The sequence below is a fragment of the Mytilus edulis genome, chromosome 2, assembly GCF_963676685.1.
Source record: "Mytilus edulis chromosome 2, xbMytEdul2.2, whole genome shotgun sequence".
Taxonomy (NCBI): Eukaryota; Metazoa; Mollusca; class Bivalvia; order Mytilida; family Mytilidae; genus Mytilus; species Mytilus edulis.
In genome coordinates this window covers 18,569,366-18,585,912 of record NC_092345.1, presented here as the reverse complement: position 1 = coordinate 18,585,912, position 16,547 = coordinate 18,569,366, and the positions used below count along the sequence as shown (strand labels likewise).

Below are 16,547 nucleotides of genomic sequence, written 5' to 3'. Positions count from 1 at the left end.
TGTTGTTATTTATGTATTATTGTCATTTCATTTATTTTCTTTGGTTACATCTTCTGACATCAGACTCGGACTCTTGAACTGAATTTTAATGTGCGTATTGTTATGCGTTTACTTTTCTACATTGGTTATAGGTATAGGGGGAGGGTTGAGATCTCACAAACATGTTTAACCCCGCCGCATTTTCGCGCCTGTCCCAAGTCAGGAGCCTCTGGCCTTTGTAAGTCTTGTATTATTTTAATTTTAGTTTCTTGTGTACAATTTGGAAATTAGTATGGCGTTCATTATCACTGGACTAGTATATATTTGTTTAGGGGCCAGCTGAAGGACGCCTCCGGGTGCGGGAATTTCTCGCTACATTGAAGAACTGTTGGTGACCCTCTGCTGTTGTTTTTTTATTTGGTCGGGTTGTTGTCTCTTTGACACATTCCCCATTTCCATTCTCAATAAAAAAAAATTACGTTCTATTTATAAAGATGATACCTTTTTTTCTATATATACTAGTAATTTAAAATTGTCAAATATTTTAAGTAAAGCTTTTCGTTAAACTGGAAATGAAAGATTCCATACAACATAGTAACCGCTAGTCGCAAGTTAAAAGACCTTTCAAAATATCTTGTAATCAAGTTTACTTGATGTACAAGTTAGGACCACACTCATCTGTATACTTCTTTTCTTGACCATCTTTTAGTGAGGGTAGGTCAAGTTATGACACAACATATTGGCCAACATATTCATTTCATAGTTTTTTTTAAAATAACAAATGTAAAAAGTCTACGTCCCGGAGATTACAACTTGTACAACATCTAGTTGCCACTATACATCATGTACTGTGTTACAACACTAGATAAATCCGACGACCGAGGAAAGGCTTTACATCGACTACTAAACGCTATATTTTATGCAACCTAGATGTTCGAGGGGTCTAGGGCGTTGCATACGGTTTAGGCTATGTTTTACATTTTTCATTCTGGACCCTTTATAGCTTGCTGTAATGAGGGCCAAAGCTCCGTGTTAAAGGCCTTACTTTGACATATAATTGTTAAGATTTTATACATTGTGACTTGGATTGAGAGTTGTTTCATTGGCACAAATACCACATCTTAATTATATTAGTTAAACATGCAGGTCGGAAAAGTGATCTCTTTTTTAAGGAGGTAGACCTAGGTTAAGGGAAATAACTCTAAAAATCATCAGTACGTTTGTGTCAGCCATTTTCATAAATATGTTCTAAGCTTCTTGGATACATAGATTATTTCCAATCTGTTTCAGGTAAATGCTTAAAATTCATTGACAAAACTTGACTTTTACAAATGCATAACTGATTTAAAGAGTTATCTCTCTGAACCAAGGTCTACCCCCTTAAATTGAGTTCCCTGGTCCTCATTAGATTATGTCACTAAATACTTATATGTATCTGCATCATCCTTAGTTCAAGTTCTAGGAATTTTGCCAAAAGACCTTCTCTCATGTTGTATTTTCTTTTGTTTTTATTTGTTTTTAAATTAGGGATGAAAACGAGTACTGCGTACAGTTTCAGCATTCGGATACTCATTTGCATTTTATAAATCTTACAGATATTTCTCCTTACCTATCCCCTCACTTCAGGTCCCATTTAAATATCCTTCGTAATACTAATAACAAGAATGTGTCCATAGTACACGGATGCCCCACTCGCACTATTATTTTCCATGTTCAGTGGACCGTGAAATTGGGATCAAAACTTTAATTTGGAATTAAAATGAGAAAGACCATATCATAGGAAACATGTGGACTAAGTTTCAAGTTGATGTGACTCCAACTTCAACAAAAACTACCTTGACCAAAAACTTTAACCAAAACTTTAACATGAACTTTGCACTATCATTTTCTATGTTCAGTAGACCGTGAAATTGGGGTCAAAACTTTAATTTGGAATTGAAATGAGAAAGACCATATCATAGGAAACATATGTACTAAGTTTCAAGTTGATGTGACTTCAACTTCATCAAAAACTACCTTGACCAAAAACTTTAACCTGAAGCGGGACGAACGGGCGGACGGACGAACGGACGAACGGACGAACGGACGGACCCACAGACCAGAAAACATAATGCCCCTCTACTATCGTAGGTGGGGGCATAACAATATTATCTATTCACAATTTATAGACGTTTATCATTAGACTTCTATATGTTATAAATTAGTCACAGGTTTATCTATAATCGCAACACGTGTTTTAACAGTACCAGCATAGTCCGTCCCCCCCCCCCCCCCCCCCCCCCGAGAGGATCTTTCATGTTTCGACGTTAAAGATTTGTTCGAGTACTTGAGTACTCGCGAGTATCATGACCGAGAAACCGAGTATTTAAAACATGTTCAATTTCAGATCTTTTGACATCCCTGACTGAATATAAATCCATATATTACAGACCTAGATTCAAAGCGAAATGATTCTTACGTAAATCGCATTTATTCTGCATCTTAAAGGCGGATCTTTCGAAACAATGTGAAACAAAACAAACATGTTCCTTGCTTTCATAGGAAGGTCTTAAGACGTACTTTTATGTAACTATAATATCTGGGAAAATATGAAATTTTATTCGCGGTCTCATTAATTTTGGATTACACTAATTAATTTGATTTAATTACACATTAATTAGATGCAGATTTGAAATTTAAGGAAATATACATAATGAAAATAACCTCACTGTCCTTTTTCAAGTTTTAATTTGCAAAACTGAGGGTTACGCCCAGTATAACATGTTTGGTATAAAATACACGACTGCATGCGACTTGTAAGTATCACAATTTTAACAATGCACTTGCTAATTTTTACAGTGCTGTTAACTAGTGTTCTTGCTCTACCAAATGAACATATCGCTCTTGGAACACCACTTTCAGAAAAGTAAGTAGTATTATTATTTCACGTGCAAAGAATTAATGTTTTTTTAGATGATAATGTATTATGAGAAAAACATACTTTAAATACACGTCTCGTGTCTGTAGATATAGAACCGTATAAATAATTGATTATTTTCTCACTTGCAGATATGCACTTACATGCATCATCATGACACTGGTTGCAAAGCTACTTGTCAATTTCAAATTTATTTTGATTTTTTATACAACAATAATTATATTACATGTATATTTTATTATAATACGTTATTTAGATTGACTAACAGCAATCTCGCGTCATTCTAAAATTAACCTTCATTTCAAAATAATTATATTACAGTGAATTAAAGTTTCAACGAATACGTTATTTTGATTGGCTTACAGCAATTTTGCGTCATTTCAAAATGAAATGTAACATTCATGATGACACGAGCTTCCACAATTAAGTGCACCGGTAAATTAAATTAAAGCTTGATATAAATCGTGATTTCATGATCCTAGCACAAAGATTTTAAGAGACATTCTCTGTAAGCATCAAAGGATAAGGAATATTGACGGCCACTCATATTTTCAGATTTAAGTAATTTTTGTTTTATATGTTGGTGTTAACCTAAATATAAAAAAAAAAAAAAATTAAATTTGAACAAATTCTATGTGGTTGCCATGGTTACGCATGGTCATAGATTTTGGCTTTTTAACTTGCTTAGAAATGGTCAAAAAAGTGAAAAACTGGTATTTTTGTGATGAAATTATCATATTTTATTGATCTGAAATATTAATATACTGTTTGCAGATGAAAAGAATATGATTAGGTCTACTCTTATATGCAAAAACAACAAGAAATATGGAAAGCTAAAAATGGGAAATTATTTAGTGAATTTTGCATATTTTCCAAAAGTATAAAGAACCTCCAAATTCCAAAAATAACACATTTTCAAATTAAAAAAAAAATATTTTCGCGATTTTTCCAGCCAAATTGTTAATAGCCCAGTAAAAATTAAGATATTCAACAATTATAAGTTAAAAATTTAGAATGAGTAAATTTACTGATTTTTTTTTACAAAAATTTGAAAAATTTCAATTTTTCATGAAATTTGAGAAAATTTAGTCAAATTTAATTTCTCATACCCCATAGATTGTCTTTACTAACAGTAAGCATTGACATGCATACTATTATAACTTGTGAAACATATGCAGTGTAAAATATTATGCAATTAGAATGAATGAAAGCAATTTATAAAAAAAATATTTCAAGGTCACTGTCTTTAATTCAAGGTCATTTAGTATAAAACTTTTCATGCATGGATTTTTTTTATATTGTAGGATATAAAAGTTATAAGCTAAAATGTGCCTTATTTTTGTGAAAATATGTAACATTTAATTAGCATTATATAAAAAATAACAGTATTACATAGAAAAACAAGACAAACATATATATCTGCTTTTCTGAGGGGTACTAGTTTTACCACCAACGTACACAATACAAACTTTTGTGTGCATGCTTTACCTTAAAAACCACAATCTTGGATCTGAATAATCATTAAATGGATAACTTTTTCTTTCTATTAACATTTGCTTGTTTATTCCAATGCCTTGATTAGTTTTTTATAACTAAAATTCCCCCTCTTTATTGCAAATACTTTATAGACCAATCAAAACGTATGGTTTATATGAAATGTTGTCAAATTTAAGTTTATACAGATAGAAGGGATATTTAAGTCCAATTAAGATTAGCATTATATACTGACATAGTGAGGACATCTCCTTTCATGTTTCAATAATATGCAATGCATTAAAAAGAAATCAATGGCAATACACCAGAACAAATCAATAGCCATCCCCACCCCCTTTTCCAGAAAAAATAAGATGTAGCGTTGTGGATTTCATTCTGTGTACATACACGTTTCATAAAAAGATGTCAAAATATAAAAGGGAAGCAAACATATGACAGATTAAAGTCGTGTCAAATGACAACATAGGAGACAATAAATGGTTTCAGATGTATATATACAAATTTACATATAATTTGGGAAATAATAACTTGTTCATATTTTTTCACCTAATGTATGGGCAAATAATAAGCAGCAAGAGTAATTGTTACAAATTGCAAAATTCAAAACAATCTTATGTTTTATGTTACTAAAGGGTATCTTTATTTAAAGAATACACAACTCTTTATGTACCAAATACTTTATGAACTTTTTCTTTTCATTGAAATATTTGAATTTTTTTTCATTTAAGATTTGAATTATGATTTTCTTTACCTTTTAACCTCAAACATTCAAAATCAAATGGTAATATCTTAAGAAAATTAGTCATGAATGTATATTTTTTTTTATACGCATATTTAGATTTCAAATCTTAAAGAAAAGTTGTGTCAAAATTATGAAGAAATAAATCTACAAAATCTACAAAATTTATATCTGTATTATATGCCATTAATTGGTTACGGACAGCTTAGACAAGACTAATGTATTTAAATTTGTAAGATTTGGTTCAAACTGAGCTGCTGCTAGTTGATCCTGATCTGAACTGCTTTTTAAGTTTCTGAATGTCCTAGAAAAGTAGCTATTTATTTGTTGCGAAGAAAGGAATTCACTTATTTAAAAAATTCTGTCTCCATTTGCTAGTTTTTTATGTATCATTTCATTAGCGACTTCAGTAGGATCAGCTTTGTTTCCTGTTATGGTTCCCTGTTTAAACTTCTTATCTAGAAATTTCTTTTGCTTATCGTTGAAGCAAGTGGTTTTATGTTGTTACCGCAAAGCCCATCCTTGATCTAAGTCTGTTTCACCAGAGCTCTGAACTGTGTAAGAAAATTTAACAACAAGTCAGGTCTCATTGCTTTTTAATTTTTCAACATCAAATGATTTGGTTAAATCTATCCTGCATTGTTGATGTGGTTGCTATGGTAACCAAGGAGACATTTATACAAAACTAGACTTATTTTTCAAAGTTTCATACAACAGTCAACTAATTTATAAAGAATGGATAAAATCTGCAGATAGCCGTGGCCAACCCATTTTGATGCTTACAGAGAATGTCTCTTAAGTATTGAATGCTTCTTTTAGTTATTTTATATGGTTGTAAAAGCGTTCACCGTGCACACATTTTGGAATAAAAGGCTTTCCGACTTAATACAAATGACTTCCTACACCCCAATGCATTTAAAGAAAAGAAGCTTATGACAATGACCATTTACCGAATACATGTACCAATGATCGTTTTAAATTCATTGACAACCTAATTTGAATGTCTTATTAGGACAACTTAAATGAAAACATTTTGAAAAATAAATCTATCACACTAAAAATGATTTTCAGTAGAAATAAAAATATTTTTTTTCATTCCATTTCGGAACAAGCAATGCGCTTTTGAAGACTTTTAGCCAAACATTTCATCTAACAAAAGTGCATTCCCTCTTCCAAAAAAGGAATAACAAAATCGGTGCATAAGAAAGAAAATTCCAGCATGATATATTTAGTACGAATGTTGCAAATAGTAATCAAATCTGAAAGATATTCTGGGATCGTAATTTTTACGAGATGAATTGATTTCCTTTAAATAATTTATGAAAACAGAGGAGTAATCAGGAGTTATATGACTGTATGATTACATTGTATTTACTTGAAAATATTGTGTATAAAGGGAAAGTTCTCTTTTGCATAAAAAGTAAAAACACAAAAATACTGAACTCCGAGGAAAATTCATAAAGGAAAATCCAAAATAAAAAGGCAAAATCAAAAGTCCAAACACATCAAACGATTGGATAACAACAGTCATATACCTGACTTGGTACAGGCATTTTCTAATGTAGAAAATGGTGGATTGAACCTGGTTTTATAGCTAGCTAAACCTCTCACTTGTATGACAGTCGCATCATCTTCCATCACATTGTAAACGATGCGTGAACAAAACAAACATACTCAAAGAGTAAACTCAAAGAGTAAAAATGTCAAAAATAGGGGTACAGCAGTCAACATTGTGTTATCATCTTAATCATAAAAGTCAGGGAAAACGAGCCTCTCTTTATCAATTGAAATTTATATATTTTCGTTACGGGCGTGAATGTACATTTTCAAAAGAGCAAATGTATTTCACATACTAGTCTTAGATGTCAATCTTAACTAAAAACTCGCAATTTCTTTTATAAACAAATATGTGATAGATATAAAAGGTTTTCACCGAATTTTCTACCAATTTCCCCTGCATTTGTTTTTAACTTGCAAAGTTAACCAAAATATCTTAAAGTTTGCCAAATTATAAAACAGTCTTTACTATTTTCATTATTATAATAATCTTAAATTATTTTTTTCGGAAATTCGGGATGACACCCTCCTACTCTCTCTGTCTCTTCAGCAGACATTGTTGATAAAAAAAATCTAAAAAAATCATTCTTTATAAGAATTTAAATTTGTTAAATATGTGTAAATCTTATAAATTCCTACAAATTTATTTTGAATATTTTTCTGTGGAATGACTAAAAAAGGGGCATGTACAGGACTTTCCAAACTTCATCTACAGTTTGTGTTCAACGAATCAATGTTATCGACACTTTGAATACTGCAACAATAAGAGATGTCAATATATTTTTTTTCAAATATCGAATACTAGTTTCAGCTATATGTCTAAACATAGCTTGAATATTTTCCCTCATATTGACAGATATGTGAAGTCAGTTCATACATAGGTCTGGACCTCAGTTTAATATAGGCGTGGAAATCTTTATGATAAAGTTTGGTGTACGATTTTAGTTGAGACAATATTATTTATTTAATGACATTGTGAGAGTTAAAGGACGCATTTACATCAACAATGTACATGTACAGCTAATATATAAAACCTTAAAAAAATGCAAATGTTCAGTCTCATGTTACGTTAAAATGTTAAAGTAAAAACGCAAAGCAATGCCAGAACGAACGAAGATGTATAACTCTTATGGTAAATCTTACTTGTAGTTTTTATTGAGTTTAGCTTTAATACAATTTGTGTTACAGAAATGTGAGCGACGAAAATCCACCACATGATGATTTCGATTCTATGATCCCGGAAGAGATAGCTGAGAAATTGATAGCAAATGCGATAAGTGATACAGAGAAAAGCAGTACTGAAAATGATCAACAAGATTCTAGTACACGACAGCTTACAGACAGAGATATTATAAAAGCAATTAAAAGAGAGCAAACTGAAAACCCAAGGAAATTCAAGAAGGATGGGGACAATAATGAAACAACCAATACAATGAAACGGTATTACGAATGGTTCAACGATCCTGACAGAATCAAGCGTGGAAGGAATTCAGTATTTGGTAATCAACCTGACAAACGTGGAAAGAATCCATATATTGGTAATCCACCTGACAAACGTGAAAGGAATTCAGTATTTGGTAATCAACCTGGAATGCCAGGAAGGAATTCGGTATTTGGTAGTCAACCTGACAAACGTGGTAGGAATTCAGTATTTGGTAACCAACCTGACAAACGTGGAAGGAATTCAATATTTGGTACTCCACCTGACAAACATGAAAGGAATTCAGTATTTGGTAACCCACCCGACAAACGTGGAAGGAATTCTGTATTTAGTAATCCACCTGACAAACATGAAAGGAATTCAGTATTTGGTAACCCACCCGACAAACGTGGAAGGAGACCAGGAATTGGTAATCCACCTGACAAACGTGGAAGGAATTCTGTATTTGGTAATCCACCTGACAAACATGAAAGGAATTCAGTATTTGGTAACCCACCCGACAAACGTGGAAGGAGACCAGGAATTGGTAATCCACCTGACAAACGTGGAAGGAATTCTGTATTTGGTAATCCACCTGACAAACATGAAAGGAATTCAGTATTTGGTAACCCACCCGACAAACGTGGAAGGAGACCAGGAATTGGTAATCCATCTGACAAACGTGGAAGGAATTCTGTATTTGGTAATGTTACAATATCATATTAAAATTCACCAAATAAATGTTTAAAACAAATAAAAAAAAACATATCAGTTACAATCACTGCAGGTAATATAGTTTTTCATTTATCGACGGTATACTCCTTCACAAACTTAAGGAGCCCTGGATTTCATGTCAAACAAATTTTACGTCAGGAGAATGATGCGAGAACAGTTCAAGCAAACATATCTTTCAAAACACAGCAAAATTATCCGAAACGCACTACAGAAGCACTGACAATATAACATATAAATGAAATGTAGAGTTTGAGAAATAACCATGTCTTCTTATCATTTCTTTTAATAAATCAGATTTTGTATATATAAATGTATGATTCATAAAACGCATGTTATAAAAAAAAGAATAGAAACACATGTTTTATTGGAACTTCTGTATGCGACCAATAACCATGATACATATGTACAGGAGCGAAGATAATCACAACTTCTCACATCGTAAGACTTAATTGAAATTGCTAGTAGAAGTGCACATTGAAATTTCTAATCGTTTAGCTGTGACTTTGTTTTGTTAATGAAATAAGCACTTTATACATTTCGTCCGTCAGATGTGTTTTGTTCTAGATTTACCTTCATCAGTAACGCTCAAACCCAAAATTAAATAGCAAGCAATCGAACGTTAAGAGGCGTGTGGGCAATGGACCCAAACATAATGGTCAAATTCAACTGATGAATTTTGCCTGACTTTAATCTTTACTTGTCCTTTTTCAAAGTGATAATATTTGAAGAAAACACATTGATTATTTTAGGTGATTGTAAGCTTGACGGAACTGATCCAGAATGTCGTAAGTATATCTAATGAAAGCTATGAGGAACTGATGAAATGTAAAGTAATGAATAAATTGCATTTCTGTACATAGCCTTGTTCAATTGGAAAATATTCAACGGCATCAAGCCGTTTTTTTTCTTCAAATATGAATATGTTTGGATAAATACTTAAGTTGAGAGGATTTATAAGCAACAATACATTAGTATACCGAATGCAAATAATGACATTAAGTTGCTGAGATGGTACTTGTAAACATCTTACAGTTGATCCAATTATGAATTTTGTAACCTAAGCCCTAAAGTTTTGATCTTTTCTTATACAGGAATATGGCACTATATTGTAAGATACGTAATTAATTGATTGGTAGAGTTAATAGTCAACATTTTAAAGTATTGCTTTTAGCAAAATTGCACCTACATGTATATCATAGCGGTCAGTTTTATTGGTGTAGGAAGTCAGAAGAGCCGCTGAACTTGGGCATATTATTGATATTATAGATTGACTGAAAGTGCGTGTTTAAAAAACAAGACGATACTTTTATCTTTTTATATGACCAAAATCTTTACAGGATAATTTTAAATGTTCAGACCTTGACAAGTCCTACATAACAAAATTGCTGTGAATTACATATTTAAAATACCCATTTTAAACAAATGCTTAAAATTATCAACGAGTCCTTTATTTTCTGCTTGGAAGCAGGTATGTCCAGATCGATAAAAAAACGTAGAATACCAACCAGATATCCTGGTTTACCCTTAGGAAATAAACTAACATTATACATATATATGTATCTTAATGTATTCTGTTTATGTCAGAATATGTCACCTATGTGTCTACTACTTCAATTTCTTTGATACAATGTAAATATGTTAACTTCCATACCAGTCCATATCAATTATATAAAATTATCATAACCTCCCAAAAAATTGTTGTCCTAAAATGATGTAACGGAGATTTCGAAGGTTGTCAGAGGTGCACCAACATGATAACATGTCACTAACAATAACTTGAACAGGTTTATGTCAGCTCCAAGAACGTGCCAGGGGATAATCGAGCGTGAACTCAGCTTTGATGAAACTATAATGAAATAAACAACTTAATAGGGAATTTTATAACTAAGTGCCACCATTGAATTTAAGTTCATCACATACTTAAATTAGTTGTTGTTTTCCAACAGAACAATCGCAGGAGTGCACTGAATTCAATGACGACAAGGAGGACGTGTGTCCTCGTCTTGCATTAATGGGAATGTGTAGAGGTGCATATTTACCTTGGACATTAAAAAATTGCCAAACATCGTGCAAGTAAGTCCATTTTATCTGTTCATAGCGACATGCACTACCATGTTAACCTATTAAACTGTTTTCTTAATTTTGATTAGATGTCGACATAAGTTTTCAATCTTTTCTTTGTGAATTGCTGTTGCTGAAATATAGTTTATATGATGATAATGAAAAAAAAACTTTACATGACTTGTATTGAACATTTATTACTATAAGAGGGAAATTGATTGCAGTATATATAAATGAGATAAAAAAAAAAAAAAAAAAAAACAGCAACAAACTGAAACAACGATATCATTTTAATTAGATTCTTTCTGCAAGGGACAAGAGACAATTATATAGACGATGTGTCAAGTTCTTGATATGCTATAAAACCTAGTTTTTCTTATAAGAAATGATAAGTAAAATAACAACAAAAAAAATTCAACTCCGAGGAATATTCCAAAAGAAAAGCCGGTAGTCAAATGGCAAAATCAAAAGCTCAAACACATCAAACGAATGGCTAACTGCTGTCATATTCCTGATTTGGTACTGACATTCTCTAATGTAGACAAAAGTGGATAAAACCTGGTTTAATAGGTAGCTAAACCTCTCACTTGTATGACAACGACAACTTTCATATACGAGACAGAATTACTTAAGATCTTCCTATCTGTAAACAGTAAATTCAACATGTTGCAAGATTAATGTAGGTTTTCGAAAACTTAACCCTCCCTCTGATCTTAGAAATAAGTAAACTTAATTATAAATTGAAGACAAATACACCTTTAACACAAATGTCATTTTGCAATTGACACTCCGACATAGAAGTAATAGATCTACTTTTAAAAAGTTGATTTAAAAGATGATATTGTTTATTTTAATTTCTTGTATTTTATTATATTTTCAAGATTATGTTCCATTGCAAATGACGCTTTCGAAGAAGAATCATAACCAGCTGTGGATGAATTATGATTGGAAATAAATGGAATCGCCCACGGTTATTCTTATGGACTTAAAGTAGAACCTGCTTTTAATTTTCATTTGTACACCAAGCTTAAAAACATCATATCATAGTTAAAACCTTTTGGATATTAAGCGAGAGAAAGACATTTATTTCTTTATCATTTTCAGTTATAAAAGATATTTAAAAAAAAATGTTATTCTTGTAATTCGTATTTGGAATTATTTTGATTTACTATTTTTCTCTTTTGTTATTATTTTGTTATATTATTCCTTAATTACGCTTACTATTTTGTTTACTCTATTGTAATTATTTTGTTATATTATTTCCTACTTATGCGAACTGTTGGGTAATAATTTTGTTATATCATTCCTTACTTAAATTACTCTTTTGTCAGATCATCCTATTTCAATTGTACTTGTATTAAATATGTTTTTGTTTCATAAAATGTGTTATTAAAGAACGACTGCATTTCTTCGAAGAAAAGCAATAGCAAATACATAATCTACATTGTTCACATAGTTCACTTGTTTTATTTGATCCTTTTATAGATGATCACCAAGCCTAAAACTAAACAAAGAAGGACGCCTCCGGGTGCGGGAATTTCTCGCTACATTGAAGACCTGTTGGTGACCTTCTGCTGTTGTTTTTTATTTGGTCGGGTTGTTGTCTCTTTGACACATTCCCCATTTCCATTCTCAATTTTATCATCATTGATACAAGGATCGAACTTTGGTACGCCAGACGCGCAATTCGTTTATCAAAAGATTCATCAGTGGCGCTTGAATCGGAAAAACTAATAGGGCCTAACAAAATACGAAATTAAATAGCATTTAGGACCGACAATTCCCAAATATTGCTAAGATATCTATTTCGTAGATAGATATTCCTTAGTATTAAACATCTCAAAACAGATTAAAAATTTTGTGAACAGTTGATGTGTGATTATAACCATAACAATGATAAATCATGTCAACAAAACTCGCTCTACAAAACCTACATAAAAGAACCAATAGCTATTCTACCATCATACACGTTTTTTTTAGAAGACGACAAATTGACAAAATCAATTGTAAAAGACAAGTAAAATCTGTAAACGTTTGTTTACTTTAATTCAGTGAACTTTGACTTCAGATAATCCCCGTTTGTTACGGGTTTGTGTTGCATAGTTGTTTGTTTTTCTATAGTGGTTTATGACTGGTTTGTCTTTTGTCCTTTGTGCTCTAACCATGTCGTTTTCTCTTCGACTTTCGAGTTTTGAATGTCCCCTAACTAGAGTTCACAGCCTCTTTATTATTTCAATAACGGAATCGTGTCAAGTAGTCCTGACATCTAATCTGACAAAAAAAACCATGAGTTGAACTCAGTTTTTGTATGCACAAGTTCATGGCACATAATCCACCAAAAAGAGAGGCGAAAAATATAAAAGGAATATTTAAACTCGTATTGACCAACCTAAGGCAAAATAAAAAAATCGACAAAGAATCAAACATTACACAAAACACAACATTGGACAATATACACTGAGTAACACAAAACCCACCAGAACCGGTGGTGACCACAGATGCTCCAACATTTTAAAGTAGTAAAACTTTGGGTGCACCTTTTTCTGTTTAAATTTCACTACCATTTTCATCATCTGGAAGGAAGTAGATGATATCTTAGATTGGTACCCGCCCGTTGGAAATGTTGACACTACTTGTCTATCCCGAAGGCATACTGAATATTTTACGGAGGGAACCAATCTAGTGATCTGTACATGTAACAGAACGATAAAGTATGTCTAAAACAGAGTCAACAGTAGTGTGCCTATAGTCAAATCTCATTAATCCATTTGGAAGATCCAAATCAAAATAAAAAAAAATAAAACTTCGGAGCCACGAAAACATGTTGTTAGCTATTTTTCGACACAGACACAACGTATCAGTTAACTCATTATTCATGGTGAACGTAAACTATATTCAGCGTCGATTTGATGATTACAGATTTATTCTTACAAAGAGTATCCCAGCTGATAAATAGACTCAACTGAACAGTTTATGTGACAACCGTTATCAAATTCTGTTAAGATGGCAATCAGATATTTAATCTTATATAAAAAAGGGAAGTAAAAAAATACAGAAGAAGCTCAGTGAACACGTATGTAAACGTTTGGCTTATTCAAACACATCTTTCCTGAGATTTTACAAAACTTAAGGAGATATATAAAAAATGTCTTCACTGTTGAATGGATGGATAGAAATATCAAGTTTCTACAAAAAGTGAGGGCAAACATGCATATATGTCGTGTTAAAGTTTCAAGTTTGTACAAATTATAACCTGTACAGGGTTGTTGTACAAGTATTTGTTGACACACCCTTTCATACTAGGTGATACAAAGTGTATCCTCTATAAAATTTATCAGCTTAATGTATTAAATTCAAATTGATATACTATAACCGAATATTTAATGCTATTCTCCCTGTCCTAAAACTGGAAATAAGGACACCTGAATAGTTTAAATCCATTTTCATTCTTTCCATATATCAAAATCATATCAATAATAAAAACAACTTTTTGTGTTCTTATAAATTAAAACGTGTTTTTTATCAATGCTTAGTACTACACAGTATCATGTTGTCATAGAAATATGCGAAAGAACTAAAAGACTTATTGCTCGTATCGTCGATTTGTATTAAGAGGTTCATAAAACACTGATAACTTTTAAAACTCTGTACAAATATACAATTTGTACAGCAAAACGATTTTTTCTTTTGATTCTATGAAAATTATAAATTAATTGAATTCTGTGGAACAATAACTCTATGACAAAAATGTACACTGTGTACTGGAATCCAATCTGTCTATTTAAGACGACATCTTTGATCAAATTATTTTATATATGATATAAACCGGAAAATTTTGAGAAGATGATTTATTATTTCATCAGTTTATCTTCACTTTTGTATATGCAGTCAAATGATATGCTATATATATTTGCTGTAGTACTGATCAGGATAAAACTTTATGCATTTTGTTTTAAATTCCAATAAAACAAAGACTAAAAGGGGGAAAACAATGTTATGAGTACATTTTTACTGTAGTAATGGCCAGGATAAAAATTTACTCATGATAAGTATTTCTGAGATGACAAAGATAAATATGATTTCAAAGAAGGCCAACTAATGTAACAAAGATTAATATGGAAAAATCAATGGTTTATCAAGCCAACTGATAAAACAATTTGCGTTTAAGACTTGATTATCACATCCAATGTGTGCTATACATGCCAAGATACAGGAGTCGACAGATTATAGATCCAGGAAAGTGCTTATGGTTATTTGTTTCTTTAAACTACATTTATACAATTACAATCATTCCGGATTTCATGTGATGTCTAGGCCTTATTGATTAACTGATAACAAAATCACTATAAATACCAATAAAAACAATATTCAAAGATTTAATGACAGTGTTGAATTGGTAACCTTTTAAAAGAAGTTTATATAAAAAATCGAAAAGTTTATCAGTATCGTTTCTAAATTTCTGGTAAGCAACATCTCCATAAAAATGAGAATGTACGTATTTACACATGCAACGTAGTTCATTTGTACATACAAAGACTTCTCTTAGTTAAATAACGAAAGAAAACGGCTATACGATTATCTTACTACTGTGTTTCACCAAGCACTGGAGGAAAATTTATAATAATCATGTGGACAACATCTAAGAAAGATGATTTCACAAGAAAACAGTTGTTGTTTCCTCTTTGCTTTGTATGCTATACAATACCGCAAAAAATAGAACTGGAGCTGTTAAATTAGCGCGACCAAAAACTAGCAAGTACAAAAAAAGAGAGAAATTATGTTTTAGTAATAATCGCTCTTCATTCAAATTATCTCGTCCTGAACATGCGTGAAATATTTGCAACTGGACATTGAGCAAATATCAATAATCAATCGAATCAGATAGAACCTTTGTTTAGATAACAGGTAGGCGTGTGGTATAATAATGAGTATAAGAACACGTGGGAAGGTCCAATACTTTTTACATGTAATATACATAATAATTATAATATTATATATCTAAAATGATATCTACAGTCTAGACGTGATATAATTAATATTTTAAATTTTAAATTATTGAAATTCCGGGTGGTCGACCATAAGCTCAATTTAATGAGATTTGATGGGGAAGTGAAATATATATATATATACATATAATGCTTTACGGTTGAAAACATACAGGTTTGGCCTTTCATTACTTTATATTAAGCTAAAATATATATATATATATTTATCATCAGTATTGATTAAAAGCACTAAAACGTATCACGTGTTAAACATCTCAATAACGAAGTTTCATTTTTGATTGAACGGATCTCGCAATTTCAACATATTTTTCAATGAGACCTTAACCGGCTTCCGTATAATTGCTGCTTAATTTGTATCTCCTGTTTAAAATTTGTTCTCCTCGCGGGTTATTGTACAACATCAAGAATGTTTTATTTGCATTTCATTTGCAGTTATTGGTGATTTTGTCGTATGTTTGTATCATAAAGTATTTGTGTGTAAATTATCTAGGACAATCGGTTTAAAAAATTCTGTTGAATGAGAAATTGATATGTATTTCTGAAGAAGAATAAAAACCCAGAAAATTACTTTGTTCTTTAAATTTAAGTTTCCACAATATCGATGATAACTTCCCTATACCGAATAGTATTTGAAAGTTG

General features: G+C 31.4%; 1 protein-coding gene across 1 annotated transcript; it reads left to right on the top strand.

Annotated features, from left to right (window-relative positions):
- Nucleotides 1–2,775: 2,775 nt before the first annotated feature.
- LOC139511629 (50 kDa spicule matrix protein-like) lies at nucleotides 2,776–12,349 on the top strand. Its single transcript, XM_071298552.1, has 5 exons — nucleotides 2,776–2,884; nucleotides 7,875–8,809; nucleotides 9,591–9,626; nucleotides 10,788–10,914; nucleotides 11,784–12,349. The coding sequence occupies exons 1-5, from the start codon at nucleotides 2,796–2,798 to the stop codon at nucleotides 11,824–11,826; spliced, it is 1,230 nt and encodes a 409-aa protein (XP_071154653.1). The 5' UTR covers nucleotides 2,776–2,795; the 3' UTR covers nucleotides 11,827–12,349.
- Nucleotides 12,350–16,547: the final 4,198 nt, after the last annotated feature.